Genomic DNA, 15861 nt, shown 5'->3' with positions numbered 1-15861 from the left:
GGGCAGTGTCACTGGCCCTCATATGTGGGATCCGAACCGGGGCCCTCTGGTGTCCCAAGCCAGTTCTTAACCATCGCGCCACTCGGCCGGCCCTCTCCTTCAATTTTAAATGATAGCTTTGCTGGATAGAGTAGCCATGATTGTAGGTCCTTGCTTTTCATCACTTTGACTATTTTGTGCCAATCTCTTCTGACCTGCAAAGTTACTGTTGAGAAATCAGCTGACAGTCTTAGGGGAGCTCCCTTGTAGATAACTAACTGTCTTTCTCTTGCTTCTTTTAAGAGTTTTCCTCTGTCTTTAGCCTTTGGCATTTTAATTGTGATGTGTTTTGGTATGGGCCTCTTAGGGTTCATCTTGTTTGGGATTCTCTGTCTTCCTGGGCTTCTATGTGTATTTCCTTCACTAGGTTAGGAAGGTTTTCAATCCTTATTTCTTCAAATAGGTCCTCAATCTGTTGTTCTCTCTCTTCTACGTTTGGTGCCCCTAAGATGTGAATATTGATATGCTTAATGTTGTCCCAGAGGTTCCTTCAACTATCCTCATTGTTTTGGATTCTTTTCCTTTTTGCTGTTCTGATTGGGTGTTTTCAGCTACCTTTTTTTTTTTTCTAATTTGCTGATTTGATCCTCTGTTTTATCTTATCTGCTGTTGATTTCTTTTAATGTATTCTTCATTTCAGTTACTATATGCTTCACTTCTGACTGGTTCTTTCTTATGGTTTCTATGTCATTTTTTATGCTTACTATCTCTTTGTTAAAGTTCTAAGTTCCTTAAGCATCCTTATAACCAGTGTTTTGAACTCGATCTGGTAAATCACTTGCCTCCATTTTGGTTAATTCTTTTTCTGGAGTTTTCTCCTGTTCTTTAATTTCGGACATGTTTATTGTTTTCTCATTTTGGCTGCCTCGCTGTTTCCATGTATTAAGTAGATCTGCTATGTCTCCAAGTCATGCCAGGTGGCTTTATGCAGTAGGTGTCCTTTGGGGCCCGGTGGGACTACTCTTTTGTGTGCCATGATGGGGGCTAATTGGGTAGTAGTTTGTTGTGGTTTGAAGCTGGCCACTGGGTGTGTTAGTTCTGGGACCTTTGGCGAGGGACTCCTGAGCAGGCCAAGGTCAGCTGCTGCCTGTGACTAGCCCAGGACTACCTGGTAGGAGCTACAAAGTGATCCATTGTTGGACACTGCTTGTGCTGGACCTAGAGGTGAATGGGAGAGGTCTCACTGTTAACTAAGGCCAGTTGTCACCAGTACCGGGCCTGTGGCAGTTCTGCAAAAATCCCAAGGCACCCTGAGGACTGCCACCATATGCTACCTGTCCATAAGTTTCAGCAGCTGAAACAGCCTCAGGTGCTATGGAGTTGGGTGGGGCAGGGTCTCAGGGAGTCACCAGGGTAGAGTGAGCAGAGCTCACCAGACCAATGAAAATTCAGATTTGGCTGTGTGGGAAGTGGTGTTAAACAGGTAAATGCTGATTCAGATTTGACCCCAGTTCTGAGCCTGGGCCCACTCTGCAAAATTCTTAGAACACACCAAGACCAACCACCACCTACCTGGGGCCCACAGACACCCAAGAGTTGTCCAAGAAAGACTGGAGCAGAGGCCCATACTTACTGTCTTCCAGTTATAGAAAACACCTCTGGTGTTATACAAGTTGGATGAGGCAGAGTCCCAGGGAGTCACCAGGGTAGACTGAGCAGAGCTCCCCAGGCCAATGAAAATTCAGATTTGGCTGTGTGGGAAGAGGGATGGTGCCTGCCTGCCAGCTCTGTGGGAGGAGTGCTTAACACAGGAAGAATGGCAGCTTTCCCTCCAGCTTTTGCCCTGAAGCCAAACAACTGAATCTCTCCCTGTATGTCTCTGGAACCTCATGAGCCACAGTTCCTCTGCCTGAAGCCCAGCGTGAGTGCCTGGTTGTTAGCAAGTCTCAGCATGGGCCCTTTACAAGGACACTTGGGTTTCTAGCTGCCTTCCTTCTCACCCAGATGGATGTAATCACTGATTTTCACAGCCAGATGTTGTGGGGGCTCGTTTCTGGCATTGGTGCTCTGGGCTGGGGAGCCCATTGTGGGACTGGGACCCCTTGCTTTTCAGGGGAGACCTCTGCAGCTGAGATATACCTCCCAATTCTTGACTGCTACAAGCAGGTGTGGGGGCCAGCCCATTTCACATTTCTACCCCTCCTCTATCAGTTTTGATGTGGCTTCTTCTTCATTTCTTTAGTAATTAGACTTCTGTTCAGCTAGTCTTCAGATGGTTCTCCTGGTTGATTATTCTATAACTTAGTTGTAATTTTAATTTGGTCACAGAAGGTAAGCACAGTGTTTACTTATACTGCTATCTTGACTGGAACTAGAATTCACTTTTATTATTGTTTTTCTCTTGCAGAATATTCTGAAGCTCTTCCTGGTCTCCCTACTTCATATGCTGCTTTGCTAAGAATTAAGAAGAGTTCATCTTCATCTCTCTTTGGTTCAAAAACAAGACCACGATACAACAGCCCTTCATTAGGAACACTGAGTGTTTCTTCACCGAACTGGCGAGGGGCAGCTCAACATTACTATTCCCCCATCAATCTTTATCATTCTTCAGATGCCTTCAAACAAGATGGTAAGTGTCAGAGGAAAATTACACCTGTTGGAGTTAAATAGGCAAGTAAGACTTTATTCAAGAGTATTGCAATAGGGGTCAAGACTCAACAATAGTGGAGAGGTTAAACTCAACTACCCTGTAAAAGAAAATGGGAGAGTTTTAAGATCTGGGAAAATGGAGGACATTAAGGACGAGTTTGGTCAATGTGATTAGGTCATCTGTATTTACTAACTGGTGTTTTTCAAAGTTAGGCTCTTACCTTCCTATAGAGACCAGAAGATAGGGGCCCTCTTTTTCTTGATGATTACATTTCAAAGAATGGCTCCCATTTCTTGAGCGGTCCTTGAGAAAAACATTTTTGGGCAAGAGACTGGAAGAAAATTTATATGTCAGAGGAGCAGAGAAGGAATTTATAATTGCAAAATCTATAAAGTAAATGCTTTAAGAAAAGGGAGTTTAGGGGACTATAGATAGTAAGAAGCCTGTCTAAAGTAGTTAAGCTGAGAAAAATGTTAAGGCTGTCTTGGTCAAAAGTTAGTCTTCCACACATATTTCAAAATATTTTTATTTATTTAATTATACCAATTCTGATTTAGGATTAAGACTAAATAAAGTCATAAGAAAAATATAGAACTTCTGAAGGACAATTTGACAATGAATATTAAGAGCCTCATAATAGTCATATCCTTCAACACCATAGTGATATCAGTTAGATGAAGGACTACTATGCAGCTATTACCATTATGGTTTAAACGTTTTCTGAACATTCTCTAACTTTTGTCAATTTTGGATATATCAACAAAACAAGGTTAATTAACAGAGAAGAACTAGCACCTACTGTATTTCCCCATGTATAAGATGCACCTTAATTTTGGGTACCGAAACTTGAAAAAAAATGTATTACATAAAGTTATTGAACTCAAGTTTTATCCATCATAAAATTCATACAACTCCTCATCACTGTCAAAATTCCCAACCATTAGCTTGTTCTCATCTGTGTCTGATGACGAATCACTGTCTTCATATATTGCCTCTCATGGCCTTCTTCTGCCGTGGTGTTTTCGGTAGGGTTTCTTCTTCCCTTAGCCAGTTTTGGGTTGTTTTCTCAGTTAGAGGAGGACCAAGCTTACGTTCAGCAGCACGATTTCCATTCACTTTTGCAAACTGGATCACTTTTAACTTGAATTCAGCACTGTACGAAAATCTTTTCTGAGCCATTTCTGGGCAGAATGTGGCAAAACGTAACCTACCATAATATACCAGTAACAAGTGCGAAACAATGAGCGCAAAGACGACAAGTGCGAAAAAGTGGGAAATGCAAATAAAAATATCTACAACCACTGTATAAGACGCACCCAGTTTTCAGACCCCAAGTTTTTCGAAAAAGGGTGCGTCTTATACATGGGAAAATACGGTAATTATTACCAGGTTCTATGCCAGGCTCTCTTGTATAATTTCTATCAATAATACTCTCAATAAACATGAATGTGAGGTAGATATTCTTACTGTCTCCAGTGAAAATGGAAACGGAAGGGCTGATAAGTACCTTTGAGTAAGTCACACTGCTAATAAGTAGTGTTAAAGAACAAAATTTGGCACAGTAAATTTGAATATCTAATTGGCTTTATTAAATGATTCATGAGTAGACAAGCATCCCATTTTGCAACTAGAAAAACTCTTGGAGGGGTTATACAAAATAAAAGTTTTTATAGGCAGTAAGGTATGGCAGGGGAGTTAGTAGCAAAAGAAAAGAAAGGATTATTTTTAGGCCAAGTCATTTTCTTTTGAGAGGAAGGAGATGGCAGGGGTTTTATCTTGCAGATTACCTCACTGGTATTGAACAGGAAATTTCAGACTGATTGGTTTAAAATTCCACTCCTGGGAGAGGCTGAAACTGCACTGGATTAGTTATTAAACTTTGGTTGGGTGACATCGCTCAGGAAAGTGACTCCATTTGGCCTGTTTTTTGTTTTGTTTTTTCCTTTTTGAAACAATTTCCATCTTTTGATTAAACTCTTAGTCTCAAGGATATGATCAAAATTTAAGACATTAGCGCCACTCTCAGCTATTGCTCTATAGTTCTCCCAGCTTTTACTGATTCTGTGTGATATTCACAGGTCATGTTTTTGTTTAATCCCTGTGATAATTACTCACAGGGCATGGCTTCATGTTCGTAATCCTTAAATCGGTCTTTTATTCATTCCCTTTTTGATGTTCCCTTCTTAGGAAGATTATTTTCTTTGCAATTAGTGGCTGCAAACATGCATTTAAAGCTTTTGAGAGGGAGATTATTATGATAGCTTTAAGAAGGATAATACCCAATGTTTGGGCTATGCTTCACAGCCATAGTCCCCAAGATCCAAACCAGTCAAAGAAACCTCATTAAAGTAGTTACCCTTTTATGCCAAATGACTTGCTCATTCATCTTATGTATGTAACTGAGTTTCAACTTCCCCACACTTGTTGATCCATACAGAAACAGCAGGTGATGTTGGCTACAGCACAGATACCTCTTTGCTCAAGTAAAATATAACCAAGGGCTATTCAATGTCTCTAAGAGTTAAGGAAAGGTTATTCTTATTTACATTTACTGCTAACCAGGAAAGGAGGGCCCTGCCAAAGTTAGCAAAACCTGATTTATGGGGACTCCTGGTAGATCCTTTCTAGAATAGTTAGGGGGACAATCTAAGAAGCATTGCCCAGCTGTTCACCAGCAATCTAGGCAATTATAAGCCCAAGGAGAAAGATAGCTACAATAGACAAGTATAAATCCAGTTAGGGCACAGTTGCCCATTCAAGCCAAGGGTCAGTTAGGTTTTCTCATAGCCTGAAATAAAATAGTTCTAAATTCCAGGGCTACCCCCTTAGCAATGGGCTGGAAGATATAGATAATGGCATTATCTTTTCAGACCAATGCCAGAATAAAAGAAAGAAAGAAAAGAACAAGGGGTTTTATGTTTAGCTAAAGTAGGAAGTCTTGATCTAGCATCTTGGGTGGAAGCAGTCTACAACTATGTCAATTACTCCTCTCCCTAGTCAATTTGATTTGAAGGTCTCCAGGGTTTTTACAGAATCAGATGTCAGGTACAGCCTTCTTTAACTGTGAGATGTGTATCCAAGGCTCAACGCCTTCTAGTTTTACAGCTGTGTCAGTTGTCAGTTGTCAGGCGTAGTTGCTAAGATCCCTTTTAACAGGGCTCGAGGGCTGTCCTCTGATGATGTTTCCAGAATACACAGACACCAGGCTTTAGACTGTAACCAAGAGTACCCCTTGAGTGGAGGTCTGGAAAATCCTCCTTACTCTGTTAGTAATAGGCTTGAGTATAAGGCATTAAAGACTTAGTAGCTAGTCATACTAGCATGAGACAAGGGATCAATGGAAGGGTATATATCAATAGACATTTTTCTACCAGTGACTACCTCGTGTGGAGTGAAAACACATTTTCTAACTGTTTCTTTGCCATAATGGGGGTATCAGCCTTGCAGCAGGAGAAGGCTTCAACCTATCTGGAAAAGATACATACTACAACAAGAGCATATTGGCAGTAGAATGAAGTCCACCTACAGCTGCTCAAAGGGTTCAGAGGAAGGAGGCTTGAGTAAGGCCTCTAGGGACATTTTTATTAAATGCTCTTTTCTGAAATGGTGGGTGAAAGAATGAAAAACACCACCCCCCACCCACCCCTCAAAAAAAAAAATAAATAATGGGGTTTGCCAGGGAGCTTGGAAAAACCAACTGGCTTTCTTGGGTTTCTCATAGCCCTGACTATTTGTTTAATTTACAGCCATTGTTTACCCACCTTAATTTCTCTAATTCAGAAGTAGACTGCTGCCATGTTATAAGGACATCAGGATGGCCAAACACTGGCACTGAGGAGTCACTCTCTGCAGAAGCAGAATGAATTTCATCCATATGTGCCACAATCTTTATAGATTTTGTTGTTGCTGCCTTTGCATGAAAGTCAGCTAGGGCATTTTCCTAATACTTGGGTTTAGTCCTTTTAGTGTGAACCTCAGTCTTGCTGACAGACAACGTCTTAAGCTAGGGCATATCAGACTTCCGGGAACCTTACATAATTTCTGAAGCTCTTTTAACATATATAGACATGATAAAAGAAAGCTTAATATTATTTCTTATTTGACCATGCTTCCCATATAATTTAACATATCAAATAAGCCTCATTAGTTCAACATCTCCCTTTTTATAAGTAGAGAGACAAATCCTTTGATATTTTCCCAGGACCCTCTGAAAAATGTCAGAGTTAGTTGAGGGTCAAAAAAACACTTTATTTAGAATTTGATTCTTGAAATGTGTTTCAAAAATATCAAAAGACTCTAAAACATGTGGCTTAATAGGATCACAGGTTATTATTAAGCAGCACTTAATTATTTGACCAAAGTGACATTAAAAGATTTCAAAGACAAATATAGAAGGTTAGCTATTACTGTTGAGAAGATTCAGGTTTCTTAACTAATCAAAGATCGGTTGAAGCCAGCATAAAACAAAAATATTATTTTGATAAAACATAGAATCTTTGCCTTCTTAACAGATTACTCAAAAAAAAAAAAACTTTCAGCAGATGCAAGAAAATTCAGTTTTGGTTTTACCTAAGTGCACTGTACAAAAGGAACCAACTTTCTTCTACCTTAAGGTTCTTCTGGCCAATCTAATAATCAAACAGACATGAGACAGATTAGCAAGAGAAAATAAACAAATTTAATACATACGTATATATGGGAACCATGCATACATGAGAAAGCCACATGCATAAGAGGTTGAGAGACAGAAAGGGAGAGCTAAGAATAGAAGACATCCTGAGCTAGGGATGAGGTAATTGGACTGGGGCTTCAAAGAGTCATTGAAGGATGATAAGAGCAAATGTTACTAAATAACCTGTCATATAGGTGAGTAAAAAATACATCATTGCTGATAATCTCTTAAAATGGGCAAGGCTCCCAATTCAAGTTGTTCTAGGCAGTTTCTAGAGAGAAGTTTCTTTCGAGGGTGAAGATCAAATTGCCTTTACATAAAAAATAACCTGCATGCTACTGAGGCTCATCTTGGGGTGGCTCATTCCAAACCCTCACAGCACCATTGATATTGAAGTTTAATTTTTAAAACACTTATAGCAATTCAATTTTTAGCCAGCTTACTTATACAAGGTAAAATTCTCCCTTTATCTTTCTCTCTCTTCAACTTTTTGTATACATTTGGTTTGTTCTTCACGGCCAGAAATTCTAGTTTAGATCAACTTATTCTCATTTTCCTTAACAAAAATGCATCTTCATGCCACTTCTTAGCCCAAAATACATCCTACTGTGCTTGCATAAGTGACCATCCTTATTATTTCCATTAGTGCCAATTACATATATTAGAATTTTTTACCTTTAAAAACCTCAATTGTTAGTAAAAGCTAAGAAGTAAACACATATGAACTGTCATTCATATTAGCTATTTGTGGCTTGGCAAATTTATAAACACTTTTTATTAATTTTGGAAACATTGCTTTCTCAAAGTAAATTTCTCAGCATGGCACAAGACATGTTTACTAATAGACTCCAATTTATCTTTAGTTTTTCTGCAATGGGAAGCCAAATGTAGAAAAACTTATGTTCAATAATTAGTTTCAGTCCTTTTTTTAATTTGGAAATGATCTAGATACTTAATGAATTTCCATCATTTAATTTAACTTAACAAAACTTTAAGGCTTCAGGTTACTGAAAAGATTTGGGAAAGGTTCACCTAAAAACTTTGTATCATATTTATTTATATATATATATATATATATATATATATATATATATATATATATATATATATATATATTTTACTCACTTTTAATTATGTTTAAATTGTGTATAAAACTTCCATCATACTAAGTTATTTTTCCTAATTACAAATTTTGTAACAGAGATAACATGAACTTATTTGACTAGTAAACCCAGGTAGAATAGAGTTGTTTATTGGCATTATAATTAATGTTGGTATTTCTAAGGATTTGTCTGTTACTGGAGTAAGTGCTTGGTCCTTTTTCCAATGGAATAAAGAATTACAGATCAGAAAACATGAAGGTATAGAGAAACAAAACTTTATTAGGGTACATTCTAAGGGAAGAACCGACCAAGTCAAGAGAGACAATGGCCTCAAAAGGTTTGGGTTTGAGTTTTATATTGCTGGCTCTGGGCCAGCTCTGTCTGTGACATATAGATTTAGGTCATTTGATTGACATGTTTAAGTTATATAACCCATTCCTTTCTACACACGCCTTAATGCACACAGAAAAACCCATGGAGGGGGTGGTTAAAACCACAATGCTAATTTATTGTAAATATTATAATGAGGCTAAGGTTAGGGCAAGGGCAAGCTTTAATATTCTGTGCAGGAATAAAAAACCAGATGATTCTGGTTGGATTTTATTTCTCTCTTATCAGGATGTTCTAACCACAAAATTAGTCCCTGGGGAATGGACCTGGGCGGTGCAAAGCATAAGTTACATCATCATCCACCCTTGCTATGTCTCATGCCTATGTTCTGCCTACATGTGTATTTTAATTAAACTAACAAATTTAAACTAGCTTTTGTTCTTTAAATATTATCTTAGATCACATGAACTTGAAAAAAATATTTAGGTTTGTCTCTATTTTTCTGAGAGTTTAGAATGTCCAATCTTTATAAGAACTTAATCTTCAACTCAATTAAACTAAGCTCTTTGGAAATACCATCCAAAGGTAGAAAAATAGCACACATTTACCACATATAATACATATAAAGGCACACATAGAAAAATGCAAATAGAGGCTTTTGTCATGAGACAGACACGGTAATGCAAAATTCACTATACAAGAACAGTTGGATCCAATTTTTGTTTTGGCAGTTGGAATAAATTAAATTTATTTGCTCAGATGGCTATTTGTGAAGAAAACACTTAAGGGTTGTACTTGTCCTTGACAAGTCAAGTTCCAAATGACTTTCCTCCTTTTTATTTTTTTAAAAATGAAAATTACCTTCCTGAAATTTGCATTTAAAAAATATGGTATAGATAACAGTTACTGGAGAAGACCAGGTATTGACTTCTCATAGGCACAGAGAAAGAAATGCAAGCTCCTTCTAGAAGGTCTTTTGTTCTCTAAGGTCAATTATTTACAAGCCTTTTGAGATGAATAGGGGAGGCTTTTAGAATGGTAAAATAAAAATGAATGGCTTTTGAATTATTTCTGGAGCCATATCTCTGGTTCTGTAAAGACTAGATTTATAAAACAAGAACTGCTATTTTTAATACCTCAAAGAATTAGGTTGCTATCTAAATGGTACCAAAGGACTGAAATATTCATCCTATTTTTGGAATGTTTCTTTTCCTCTGGAAACATTTATCTTAGGAGAGAAGACCTAAAAACAATTCTTATGGTCTCCGAATGTCAGCTTCTAATATTGGCCAATTTTCTGATCAAAAAGTTATTAAATCCTTTCAAATATCTTTGTAGGTTCCAGCTGGTACAAACAGTACATAGCTGACAGTATTAAACCACCCCATGGACCCAAAGGAGTGCAAAGATTATTGCCTTCCCCAAATCCAGAGTGGCTCCCAAAGATAGTCAAAGGAAAGAACCAACAGCCTGAATGTCCCAGGCAGGCACAAAGCCAAGTCAAGTTTTGGGATGTAAAGCAAGGGGAGTAAGAAGGCAATAGCTATCCCTGGGAGAGAGAGGATCAATGACCAATTCGTCTGGAGTTGGAAAGGAAGGGACAACATGAAATTGTGTTTTCCTTTCTCATTGGGCTCAGGAGGGAACCCATGTACAAAACAAACAAACAAAAAACAAGTTTGAGGATCTTCCATGGGTTTCAGAAATTCTTTACTGTGGTCCTTAGATCGACCTTTGACCTAGGTGTGAATGACACCTGAGAGGTATCACATGTAACCATCGGTGGTTGTATTTTAAATAGGTAATTGTTCAATAGTCTTTTCAGAGTGTAAAGACAGTTTAGACAGAGAATTACTCGAATGAGTACACAAATAAAGGAGGATAGAGGGGAATAGTAGGAGTTAGGTCAGTCTTATAGTTTTTTTTTATTTTGTTACCATAGACTCAAAAGGGTCCACTTGCCTGAGTGCACTCAAGTCAAATAAGATACTAACAGATGGGATATTGCTCTCAAAAAACCTGGCTCCCACATGGCTTCAAGTGGCTAGGTTATATAAGGGGAAAAATCATTAATCATGGTTGCTATGGGAGCTGGGGCTGGAGGCTCTACTGATTGGTTGGGGCTAAGGCAGGGAACAGCTGATCATGGCTTCAGGTCCTGGTGTCAATCATGTCATTGTTTGGTCCAGTTTTTAGGGGATACAGTCCATGGGGCAGGTCAACTTTCATGAGTCTGGAGCTGAAACATAACTGAGGACAGGTTGTTATCTTTGTTTTATTAAAATCTTATTGTAGTTTGAGGTTTAGTGATTATACCCTGGTCATGGTTGATAGACCTGAAGCTTTATTCTAAAATGAATATGATGCTGACCAGAACCTAATGTCCTAAGGGTTTAATGATTAAAAGGAGTGGACATACAATATATGCACAGGTAGGAGGGTCTGGCGGAAAGAATGCAAGGGAATCATAGTTCTGTCAGGCTAAACAAAGCAAGCTCAGATTAAAGCAAAATGCATGCTAAAGAAATGAAGTTCATGAGCAATTGCAGTTTTAGGTACCTTATATCTCTTTAAATTTTTATTAGCCTTTTGCAAAGAATCTTTTAATGAAGTTACTTTGGAATTTTGAAACATTTTGTAAGTTTCTTCATGACAATTAAGATAACTATCTCATTCTGTTTGCTTGACTTGGGACCCCTTGCTTTTAAGTGCATTTTTAAATCATTGTATCTAACCAGGATTCTCCTCACAAAAACCATGGCAACTCTAGGCTGTCTCCAGGAAGATTTCCCTCCTTTGCAAATATCTACAGCTTCTGGGACTGTAGTTCTTAAACATAAAAAAAGCAGGCATATCAAAAGGTGGCACACTCAATTCTTTGGATAGAAAGGATTCCATTTCTTAATATTCACTTGAAGGTCTCCTGTTGGACCCAGTCCAGCTCAAATCAGACCTAGTCTGCTGCCGGAAGTAGTCCAGTTGTTAAGTTGAACACAGTTTAAAATGCCACTCCTGGAAGAGGCTGAAACTGCAATTAGGTTAGTTATTAACTTTTGGTGTGGTGATGTGGTTTAGCAAAAGTGATTCCATTTTAGCCTGTTGTTTATTTATTTTTTTTAGCAGTAGTATAGTCAATCTTCATTCACATATCTACTGATTTTAAGTCCAATACACTTGGGGCTACATTTCAATTATGATTAATGAAGGACTAAACATCCAAAGAAACATTTTGCAAAAACTGAACTACTGGAAAGATTCTAGAAATGTCAAATTAGGTTGTTGTGCCAAACACAGGCAAACTCATGCCACATGATTATGCCAGTTGTCAGTTGTTCCTGTGTGGCGCATCACCTCCTAGTGTTGGCACTTAAATTTTATGTATACATAGTGCTAGCTCCTTAACAATGTTGTATTTTTTCAAAATTGTTATACTTAACACAAGCTTTTAAATTTCCATAATGTTCTGTGAAAGACTCTATCAAGAGAATTAGAAGACAAACCACAGACTGGGAGAAAATGTTTTTAAAAGGCATATCTGATAAATAACTGTCATTTAAAATTCACAAAGAACTCTTAAAACACAGGATCAGAAAACAAGCAACCTGACTAAAGAATTGGCCAAAGACCTGAACAGATGCCTCACCAAAGAAAATACACAGATGGCAAATAATTAAATGAAAAGATGCATCGCATCATATGTCATCAGGGAAACGCAAACTAAAACAACAATGAGATACCCAGAACACTGAAAACATCAAATGTTAGTGAGGATGTGGAGCCACAGGAACACTCATACATTGCTGTTGGGAATGCAAAATGGTGCAAACACTTTGGAAGACAAATTGGCAGTTTCTTACAAAAGCAAACGTACTCTTCCCATAAGCAAGCAGTTGTGCTCCTTGGTATTTATCCAAAGGAGATGAAAACTCATGTGCACATAAAAACCTGTACATGAATGTTTATAGCTGTTTTATTCATAATAGGCAAATCTTGGAAGCAACCAAGATGTCCTGCAGTAGGTCAATGGATAAATGCTGTGGTACATCCAGACAATGGAATATTTTTCAGTGTTAAAAGGAAATGAGGTATTAAACCCGTGAAAAGACACAAAAGAAACTTAAGTGCATATTATTAAGTGAAAGAAGTAAATCTTAGAAGACTACATACTATATGATTTAACTATTTGACATCCTGGAAAAGACATACTATGGAGACAGTAAAAGGATCAGTAGCTGCAATGGATGGTAGGTTGGGGTACAGATGAATAGGTAGAAGACAGATGATTTTTAGGGCAGTGGAAATACTCTGAATGCTATCATAATGATGACTACGTCAATATACATTTGTCTGAACCAATAGAATGTACAAAACCAAGAGTGGATCCTAACATAAACTAAGGACTTTGGATGATTATGGCGTGTCAATATATATTCATCTTTGGGGAAAAAAAAAGTATTATTCCAGGGTGATGTTGTTAATGAAGGGGGGTATGCATGGGTGGGGGTGGGAGGTATATGAGAAATCTCTACCATCCTCTCACTTTTGTTGTAAACCTAAAACTATTTTAAAAAATAGGCTTTAAAAATTCCCACTACATTAACTCTAATATCATACTCATCCAGCAGAGATGTGTTAGAATATTTGTTTTTTAGAAATCATTATTTTATGCGATGATACCAAGATAGAATGTACAGTCATGCACTGCCTAATGACATTTCTGGTCAACCATGGACCACATATATGACAGTAGTCTCGTAAGATTATCATGGAGCTGAATTTCTTGTAAGAAATGGAAGTATATGTGGTTCAGGGGGATTTTTTTGTCTGACAGGAGCAATATCTGGGGAGCTTGACAGTAGATTCCCTCTCACTCACAGCAACTCAATTTTGAATACACAGATTACATTTCAATCAGTCAGTTACTGACCTTTTTTTTAACACAAAGAGCCTTTCTCCTGAATGTTACATATTCAGAGGATGCTATACCCTCCCAGATCTAGATGGATGGGGTTCAGAACACATTGCTATAAATTCTTTGTTGAGGACCTAACATCCTGTACAAGGACACAGTTCCACAGGAGCTACCTGTTAAGTGCTAATGCCACTTAGTAAAAGCTTTCTTTTGTAGTGTGGAGCAAACCTGTTCTTGTACTTTGGAAATATTTTCAGATTGTAATGATGTGAAGCAGAGGAAAGTTTTATTTCTTTCATCAGTTCAATGTCAGAGGGAGCCCTTTGTGCCAGATATGGTCAATGGAACCAAAAATAAATTTCTAAAGTCAAAATATTGAATCCTAAGTTCTACACTCTCTCAATGTTAAACATTCCCCACCCCACCTCCACTCCCTTTTTTATAAATACCACAAAGTTCCTTAATCTGACCACTACTCCCACATGCAATAGTTAAAACCACATAGCCATGACAATTCCCTTAATCTCTCCATCTTGATTTCTTATTCCTACTGATACTCAGACCACCTTTCACTGCCTCCTGACTGTCATTATTATGATGATATTTGCCTTACCAAGCCTGTTTCTCCCAGATATTTCCAATCAATCCAGCCCACCACACCCCTATGCATGGAGCAGTACTGACAGCTTTGATGTTCTATTTTTAACCCTGTTGAAAGGAAACAGAGGGAGAGTTTGTGGGACAGTGTTTGTAAAGTCTGCAGTAGTGTACAGCAATGTCCTAGGCCTTCACATTCACTCACCACTCACTCACCAACTCACAGAGCAACTTCCAGTCCCGCAAGGTTTATTCATGGTAAGCATGATAAGTGCCCTATACAATTGCCTACAGTATTCAGTACAGTAACATGCTGTAAAATTTGTAGCCTAGGAGCAATAGGCTAGACCATATAGCCCAGGTGTATAGTAGGCTATACCATCTAGGTATAGAACACTCTCTGATGTTTGCACAATGATGAAATTGACTAATGACACATTTCTTAGAACTTATTCTCAATATTAAGCGATGCATGACTGTATTCAATGATAAGAACTATAAGATATCTTGTATTTGATAAAATTTGGTTCTACTCCTTTGTTCTTTTGTTCCAAATGTAAGTTAACATAGCTCACAATGAAAAATAAAATACACCTAGAAAATATAAATTAAAACACTTGAAAATGATGAAAACAATAAATATTGAGACATAAAATGGAGCTAGATTTGAGACTAATTCAAAGTGTCTACTCATAACTGCTGTAGGCTAGTCCCATTTTGGGTAATTAGCAGACAAGAAAAAAACAAAATCTGGTCAGTTACATATTTCTGTGTTTTAAGTATTAAAATGAAATAGTTATTGAGTAGAAGCAATAGAATAGCTATTGCTGACACTAAGATCAGGAACATTTTTCTGGAGGGTACTTATTAAGTGTTTATTATTTGATGTAAAAGCCAATGACCTGAACATTGTTCTTATTGTGTACATAACAATGAGTTTCATCTTCTTCAGTAAACGTTGATAAAACCCAAGCATGAATAACAAAATTAGAAGGAATTATCTAAAACTGTGCTCTTTAATCTTTAATATACATACAATCATTTGAGAATCTCATTAATATAGAACCCCTTGTCAATAGATCAAGATTAGGGTCAGATAACCTGCATTCATAAATTCCCAACCAAAATACCCTTTGATAGATGATTGGATAAAGAAACGGTGGTCCATTTATACAATGGATTATTACTTGGCCATAAAGAAGAATGAAATCTTACCATTTGCAATGACATGGATGGACCTAGAGAATATTATGTTAAGTGAAATAAGTCAAACGGAGAAAGACAAATACCATATGATTTCACTCATATGTGGAATCTAAAGAACAGAATAAATGAACAAACAGAACAGAAATAGACTAAGAGACATAGAGGAGAAAAACCTGAGATTGCTAGATGGGAGGTGGTGGGGATGGATGAGAAAGGTAAAGAGATTCGAAAGTACAAATTAGTAGTCACAATATAGTCATGGAGATATAAAATACAGTAAGGGGGGGAAAATCTCAGGGATGGTGATGTTGTTGGCCTATAAACTATACTTTGAGTAGCAAAGCTCTAGGCTGGGGACCAGTTTGACATAATTGAAATCCTCTGTTGCTCTAGTTTAATCTATATTTAGAGT

General features: G+C 37.6%; 1 protein-coding gene across 1 annotated transcript in view; it reads left to right on the top strand.

Annotated features, from left to right (window-relative positions):
- The window catches only part of LOC109395280 (contactin-5-like), a 1255350-nt gene that overhangs the window by 802024 nt on the left and 437465 nt on the right, over positions 1-15861 (top strand). The window contains exon 4 of the mRNA XM_019666163.1: positions 2387-2608. Coding sequence (XP_019521708.1) covers positions 2387-2608 — 222 coding nt within the window. The remainder of the gene's footprint in view (positions 1-2386; positions 2609-15861) is intronic.

This window comes from Hipposideros armiger, unplaced genomic scaffold (genome assembly GCF_001890085.2).
Source record: "Hipposideros armiger isolate ML-2016 unplaced genomic scaffold, ASM189008v1 scaffold_462, whole genome shotgun sequence".
Lineage (NCBI taxonomy): Eukaryota > Metazoa > Chordata > Mammalia > Chiroptera > Hipposideridae > Hipposideros > Hipposideros armiger.
Note: the sequence above shows the minus strand (reverse complement) of the source record. Positions and strands in the feature narration are given on the sequence as shown.